The sequence below is a fragment of the Wasmannia auropunctata genome, unplaced genomic scaffold, assembly GCF_000956235.1.
Source record: "Wasmannia auropunctata unplaced genomic scaffold, wasmannia.A_1.0 LD335989.1, whole genome shotgun sequence".
Taxonomy (NCBI): Eukaryota; Metazoa; Arthropoda; class Insecta; order Hymenoptera; family Formicidae; genus Wasmannia; species Wasmannia auropunctata.
Window position 1 is genome coordinate 53,472 of NW_012026901.1, and position 8,081 is coordinate 61,552.

At 36.5% G+C, this 8,081-nt stretch overlaps 2 protein-coding genes across 2 annotated transcripts in view; both read right to left on the reverse strand.

Annotated features, from left to right (window-relative positions):
- LOC105454037 overlaps positions 1-2,345 on the reverse strand; it is a 2,994-nt gene extending 649 nt beyond the window's left edge. Inside the window, exons 1-3 of the mRNA XM_011696366.1 lie at positions 1,762-2,345; positions 620-956; positions 21-233 (exon numbers count right to left, since the gene is read on the reverse strand). Coding sequence (XP_011694668.1) covers positions 21-233; positions 620-956; positions 1,762-2,030 — 819 coding nt within the window. The 5' untranslated portion in view covers positions 2,031-2,345. The remainder of the gene's footprint in view (positions 1-20; positions 234-619; positions 957-1,761) is intronic.
- A 500-nt stretch (positions 2,346-2,845) lies between these two features.
- Positions 2,846-6,157, reverse strand: LOC105453986 (odorant receptor 4-like). Its single transcript, XM_011696296.1, has 5 exons — positions 5,936-6,157; positions 4,206-4,433; positions 3,842-3,955; positions 3,301-3,456; positions 2,846-3,021 (listed from the first exon to the last, which is right to left on the reverse strand). Exons 1-5 carry the CDS (start codon positions 6,155-6,157, stop codon positions 2,971-2,973), a joined length of 771 nt encoding a protein of 256 aa, XP_011694598.1. The 3' UTR covers positions 2,846-2,970.
- Between the last annotated feature and the right edge of the window lie 1,924 nt (positions 6,158-8,081).

The following is an 8,081-nucleotide window of genomic DNA, read 5'->3' on the forward strand; positions in this document are numbered from 1 at the left end:
AATCCTAAACAGCAGATAACCAGAGTGTTCGTTCCAAATTGTATCAGCGCGATATTCGAGTAGAGAGCCTCGATGTTCTTGGAGAAGGTGATAATCTGCTGGTGCCGAACGATCAGCGTTTTCACGACGTTCTCGCGCACACCCTGCCCGATGTTCTTCCGCTCGATGTTCTTCTGCGTAATTTCACTCAATTTCTGCCGCATTATATCAATCTGTCCGCACACGTGAAGAACCTAAACATCGCGATGTATGTTTTCAGTCCAATTTAACGTCTTAATCTGGATTCAGAGTAAAACGTCTTAATCTGGATTCAGAGCAAACGAGCGTAAACAAACGTGAATGAACAAGTTGCTTCAATGAGTGCGAACTGATGACGATCATTTGTGTTTGTTTGCACTCGTTTGCTTAGTCTGGATCTGAATTAATAAATCAAGCAAAAATGAAAGAGTGTATGCCTCTTTTTTTTTGCGTCTGCTTGTATAACTTTATTTTACAAAGAATTAAATTTGTATAATCGATATATCTATTTTTTTATTATACATAAAATATATTATGTCTTATAGTAATTATTTTCATTTCCAGGAACGCTGGCAAATCACGAACAAACGCTCAAACTTACCAATATTATCAGCAAAGAATTTACTACGCCCACCATAGCAGCCGCAGTCACCTGATGAATAAATTGTGTAATGAGCACAGCTACATGCACCGATGTGCTCTCAATCGCGAAGGGTATTTCCATCTTGATAAGAAGCTCTCGAGCTTCAGTTTGATTTTCGTTTTTGATCTTCATTAATGTGCCTACCGCGTAGAGGAATACTGACATCATGTGCGAGAAGATTATGACGTTGCAGACCCAACGACATACGTAAGCTATTCTGGTCATCGTGTATCCATCCGAAATATCGCATTCCTTCCAGTCCTTGGCCATGCGCGCTATGATTTCGTTCAGCAGACTATAATGGATTATTATAAAAAATATTGACCGACGTGGTTACGCAAAACCCAGAGATGTCTTTGTTTCGAGAGAGATTTATTTCGCAAGATGTTACATAAATTAATGGTAGTATTTATAAAAATCAAAATAAATTTTCTTAGTGCACTTTATAGGGTTGGGTAAGTTAATTTTTTTTTAACTAAGCTCAGTTAAAGTTAATAGTTTTAAAAAATTTAAGTTAATTAAGATACAAGTTAATTCATAATAAAATTAATTAAATTAAAAGTTAAGTTGATAAAAAAGTAATTAAAAAGTTAAAAGTTAAGTTTTCTTTATTTCATAATTTCAGGGTTTCCAAATAAAGTGTATATTTGTTATACTTATTTCCGTCGAACCGCAGAAAGAAAATCGATTTCGAGGAACTTCTTACAACATGATTCAATGTATAGAAGGTCTACGAATATCGATTCCTTCCCGCGGCCAGACTACATTTACTATACAACTTGCCTTGATATGCGTTTTCAAATTCGAGTTTGAAGACATAAACGCCGATATATATTTTTTTTTTAGTTGACATAAGAAGCACTAAAAATGTAACTTTTAAGCAAGTTAAATCAAAGGTTAATAGTTATCAATAAAATGTAACTAAATTAAGTTAAATTAAGTAAAACCATTTAACTTTGTAACTTAACTTTTATCTTTTTAACTAGGCACTACTCAACCCTGACGATTTGTAATCTGCAATTGAGAACAAAAGATGCGGGAAGTGTTTGTGCATCGCATTTAACTCTGTGCTCGGTACACGTCGCGTTGAAAAAGCTTACCGAGAATTGAACGCGAAAATAAGCATTTTGATAAGCAGAAGGGTGTAAGCGAAAGTTACGCTCAGTGCGTCCATGAGGAGCGTTAGGTCGTCCACGCCGAAGCGCACGATCGCGTGTTGATACTGAAAGATTTGAAACACGATCATCGACAATATGCTGAGAAATTTAAGTAAAATTGCGCACGACGTTCCCGGCCATACGCCGATCAAACGGAGGCCGTATTCCACTGAGGGACACACGGTAGTTATTGAATCTATCACGTTCTCCATCGAATCTCGAAGACAGTTCTTCAAATGAACGACACCGTGTGTTGTCAGTCTAATTCTCAGTTTGATTTTCTTCTCTCTGTTTATATTACAGATAAGACTATAATGTAGAAGGACTTGATACGATAACGTCGAATTATTTAACCCGAATAATCAACTAAAATTACTAAAATATTCTCTGTTGGAGTTACAACGAGATTGAACAGAAGAAACGTTGGATTTCGAAGAGCGTCATAGATTAGAAGGTGAAATTTCCAACTGCGGCATGATCGAAGTTCTAAGTCAGTTCTCGGATATGGTCGATCGAGAAGACTCAGCGAAACTGCAAAATTCTACGGATTCAGCACTCGGCCGACCCTACCTCGACCGTGCACAAGGTAGTGATTATTCATCGCGCATTACACGTCATATTTTTTTCTTTTATCTTAGAAGTCATGAATATAAACTGTAAAACGATGTCTCTCGATAATTACAAAAAAAAAAAAATGGGCAAGCGCAACTGTGAACGCGTCCAATATAACCCTCGTACATGCGTCGCCCAGTCGCTGTCCGTTATTTGCATTAAAAATGCAAGGCGAGTGTACGTGCGCTGAACACACGTGGGTATCAAGTGCGTGCGTGGAATACTTAAAACTTTCCAATATCAAGAAGAGACAAAGAGCCGGGAATTGTGGAAGATAAATTCATAAGGATGACTCGAAAAGCGGGGATGAGAAAGTTTTGCAATGATCAGGGAAGGACATAGTCGAGCGGCACATAGAGACATTTAGCTATAAAAAGTACAACGCTATTATCGAATCAGATATATTGATGTTGTTTTACATGCGGCGTTCGTGGAACGCTAATGAGTTACTAGAAATTCGCGAGATACGGTAGCGTTTCTTATAACACAATGGCTACATAAACACACGGAGGGTATTGCCTCTTCAACTACACACGGCTTTCAAGACATAGCATGCAGCACGGATACATAAGACGCTGATGCCTTAATAATCTAGAAGAAAGAAGGTAGAGCTTGTCGTATTTTTTTTGTGTTGCAACTACTAAAACACGATGTACTTTTATCTATAAAACTGACATTAACATTTAAAATAGAAAAGATAGGATATTCTCTTTACATCTGCATATATGTAAGAACATATAACATTTTAAGCTCCTCCTAGTAATTTATAAGTCAAATTCAAAAAATTGGCAACGTGTATTTCCCTTCAAAGTGCGTACAACCTGTACCAGATACAATAAAGGAAAGCATAGTTATGAAAACGCATCTTACTGTTGTGAAACGCTCTAGCGAGAGATCCATAAATTTTCCTATCGTAATAGTTAACTTTCTTTGCGATCTTAAAATCAGCAGCAATAAAATACGACTCTTCGTGGGATCCGAGTTGTACCACTTCGCTTCGTACGCTGCATCGCCGATCATTCTACTCTGAAATCGAATGAATGATTAAATTCATGTAGAATTGTAATTTAAAAAATACAAGCGTTAAACTTGAGAAGAGCATATTCTATTAAAGTACCTACTGATATATTTTTTGAAAAATATTTTTTCAATGATAATTAAAATATTGAAAGAATAAATTTGTAATAATAAAATTATATGCCGAAAGTTATGGAATTTACAACTGACGTGGAAATTGTACATATATAAATATATATAATTTTACATAATATTATACACAATATTATAAGAAAAAACGTACATATAATTTTTTTCTTATAATAATTATATCAAAACTTCGTTTCGCTGTTTATAATTATAAATAGAAAGAATTTATAAAGGTAATAGATATTTGTAACTGTTTCGTTCTGACCTTGGCACTGAGATATTCTCCAGCATAACAAAATATGAATGCCTCCAAAGTGATGACAACGTAAAAAAAGAGGGATTTAATCAACATCGTCGATCCTTGCGTATCGCCGATCGACTGTAACATGATCGGAAATAATACCAAAACGTAAAACTTCCTGAATAGCGAGCAAAATAAGAGTGCTTTAAACTGACACACACTTGAACGCCATATCAATTATTTTGGATACTCTCGTACGAGGTATTTCGTTTTATTGCGCATCGATGAGTCGACAATTTAAAATAAAAATTCTTTACGTAACGGTAATATATTACTACATATATATATTAACTGCAGTGCATGTTTGACTTCATGAAGTATCACTCACGGTCACAATTAGAAATCCGAGACAGCAGATGACCAAAGTGTTCCACAGGAATTGCATGAGAGCTATATACGAGAAAAGAGTCTCGATGTCGGCTGAGAGCGCGATAATTCTCTGATGTCGACGTATTAAAGCTTTGATGGTCGAGGTTTGCAAGTCGAACGTGTTGTCTGAGGAGATTTCTACCAACCCTCGGCACATTATATCGATTTGCCCACCTACGTGAAGAATCTAAAAATAACGGTCAACGCCCTGCAGTGTGTTCTCGATATTGCCGCAATTCAGTGCAGAGAATAACTTGTGAATACAAAAGTTTATCAACAAAGGAAGCAACATCAGATAAGCAAAAATCTATTATACATTAGAATATTAAATATTATATATTAGAATATAAACAAAATAAATAATGATTTAGGCTCAATAAATTAAATTAAAACATTAAACAATCAAGAGCAAATGAGCCAAAGGCAAGTTACTAGTAGCCAAAAACAATTCTATTTCAAATCGGATTTATTTGGAAAAAAATTGGATCCGATTTGAAATAGAATTGTTTTTGGCTACTAGTAACTTGCCTTTGGCTCATTTGCCCTTGATTGTTTAATGTTTTAATATTAGAATATATTAAAATCTTATATTTAATATACAATAATTAATATTATATTAAAATACATAATATAATATTAATTACAAATTTATTTTAATAAGAGATTAAATGTAATATTATATAAAGAAATATGCATAAGTAATATTTAAGCCTAAAGAACAAAAAAAAATTGTAAATCCCTTTGGGCGATATTAGATTTAATTTATTATAAAAGAACAGAGAAATTAACGGTAGAAATATAGTGACGCTTAAACTCGATATTATCGGTTATCGATCAGACTCACCAGAACGCTTTTCATTACGCATAAATGAAGTAAATGAAGTAAGTTATTAATCGCGCGGATGATACAGAATACTCATTACCTCGAACACAATGCGGCGCGAGATATCCAATTGAAATTATTTTATTATTCTACTAACAATAAGCTACTTATACAAATTATGCATCTCCATTACGTGATATAGCTATACATTTCGTGCGATACATATTAATTTAATTTGTAAACGTTTCAGAATTAGAATCCAATCTGCTCTTTTTTGAATAATAAAATGAACAATTTTTAAATTTCTTTGTTTTTTTATCGAAAAACTCAAAAGCACCAATTATATGTCAATTATATGTTGCCTCATTATGATATATATACTGTTCAAAAACCTATAAGATTAGAACTTTTCAACACTCAGAGAAAGAATTAGCCAACGCAGCTAGAATAGAGCCGTAATAGCTAATGTGTGTCTTTAAAATAGGGACAGCTAATATCGTTACTGCCAAAGCTAAACTTATTAGTTGTTCAAGTGTAGACGTTACAGCAAAAAATATATATTTGCTAGTATCAAATAACATTTAGCTAATTCTGTTGAAAAATATCCAGTAAAACTTTTAAATTTTTCAGCAAAATTATTCTTTCCGTATGCCACTTTCTTAGCTACTTCTGTTAAAGTACGCTTTTATTTTAGTTAATAAACTTGTATCTTGCAATAAATATAGTTTATCTTTAATAACTAATTTTTAGCAATGACAGCAAAGTTCGAACTAGCTATTTAGCTGATAATGCGAAGTCATTACTTTCCGTGACTCATCAAGCGTTTTTTCAAGTCATCTTCGTCATCTTGAAGCACGTTCACTTACCAATGAGACAATTAGGGCGTTAAGCACACCGACTATCGTGGCTGCCGCGAGCTGGTGGAAAAACTGCGTGATCATGACGAGCTCGTACGCGGGGGAGACATTCGACTCGAAGGGTAGCTCCATCTTGAGAAACAGCTCTCGCGTCGGCACCGCGAGCTGCTCGTCGTCGGACTCGTCGGTGTGGGCGACGAGTACGCCGGTGCCGTAGAGGAACACCGACATCGAATAGAGGCCGATGATCAGGTTGGAAGACCGATGCGACACATCGGTCGTCCTTGACATCGAGCAGACGGCCCACTCGGTCGCGCACTCGCTCCGATCCCGAGCCATCATCGCCAGGATGTGGTGGAATATCCTGCGGGGAAACTTGAAGACTTGTGCCTTTCGAACTCTCTTACGATCGTAAAAGAATGTGACATTTTTTCACATTCTTCACATACTTCGCGTACTTCAAACCACGACGTACGACGATTAAATATTATGCAACTGCGAAAGCCTACCTTTATTTGATATACATATATTTCTGAATTAATTTTTTCGTTTTGTCTTATTTTGAAAAAAAAAAATATATATATATCAGATCTAAACTCGTTTCTGAAAAGCACGAAAAGATTGCGTTCTCATCGTTCGTTTCGCGCCATAGATAAGCGGAGCTTACCGTCGATTGATCCAGAATATCGTGAGTTTCAATAGTAGGAGGCTATAGGACATCGTAGTGCTAAGGCCATCCATCAGATGCGACAGGTCGTCCGTGCGGACGTGTATCACGAAATATCGATATTGAAAGGTCTGCGCCATCGTCAGGGTGATCATCCAGAAGGCGCGACGGAGGACCGTGTAGGATGACTCGGGCCAAACGCCGATCACGCGGAGACCGATCTCGATCGAGCGGCTGACGGTGCCGTCGGGGATCATCGAGAAATCGGTCTTCGAGTCCATTTTCGGAGCTCTGCCTTCGAATGGTATTTCCGACCGAGGCTCTTCTTACATCGATACCACCACCGTGAAACTTCGATATTTCGTCGAAAATCCAACCGTGTACTTCGTGTAGCGATGTTGAACACATGGATGAGCACGGGGGGATGAGCGCGGATGAGCACGGGAGAATCGCTGCGCGCCACCGATCCCCCCCTTCACCCCCAATCCTCTCCGCCGCGACGTAGACGTGAACCAATAGGAAGTAGTGGTAAAATATTCCCATCGCGACGAAAAAATTGCCGGATAAGGTCGGTTTTGCAACAGTCAGGTAAGATAAGTGCGGGGGTATAGATAACGAGGAAAAAAAAAGCGAGCGGAAAGAGAGTGCATTGTCTCCGGGATTACCTCGAACCTTAAAAATTCAGGAACCGTGCGCGAGACCCTCGAGAGATCGTGCAGGATAATGGCCGGTTAGATCAAGGCGCTTTAAATCGGTAAAATGTAAAGAAAGACCGTGAGCGACAGCGGCAAGGGAAGTTAAATTGGTACGTCCGGGGTACGGACGTCCATATATAGCGAGGGGAAAAAAATAATTATTCACAGCGGGTATACCTATATTATTACCATGAGCGAATAAGTGCATGAAACGACAATATGAGTGAACAGCATGAAAGAGACTGGACTCGCACGCAAATCGTGTTTTAGAATATCGAAATTTAGAATATTCATGATTTTTTGAATTGTAAAAAATGTGAACGTCTAAAATTACTTAACAAAATTTGGATTCGCGTCGAAATAAGAATGTAAAAAAAAAAATTTTTCGCAGCGGGTATGCCTATATTATTACCATAAACGAATAAGTGCATGAACCGACAATGTGAGTAAACAGCATGAAAGAGACAAAACTGGAATCCTCGCAAATCACGTTTTAGAATATCGAAATTTAGAATATTCATGATTTTTTGAATTGTAAAAAATATGAACGTCTAAAATTACTTAACGAAACTTGGACTCGCGTCGAAGTAAAAATGTGAATGATTCAAAATATAAAAGATAAATACTTAATGTTAAAAATGCTTTTTACACATTTTAGAAGTCGAAAAAAATCTCTGAAAAAGATTTATCTTTTGATGTAAGATTTAAACCATCCTTTATTATTCGAGAAAATTATTTTTATTTATTTGTATTTCTATATTTCTTTTATAAATTATATTTCTTTTTTTCGTAG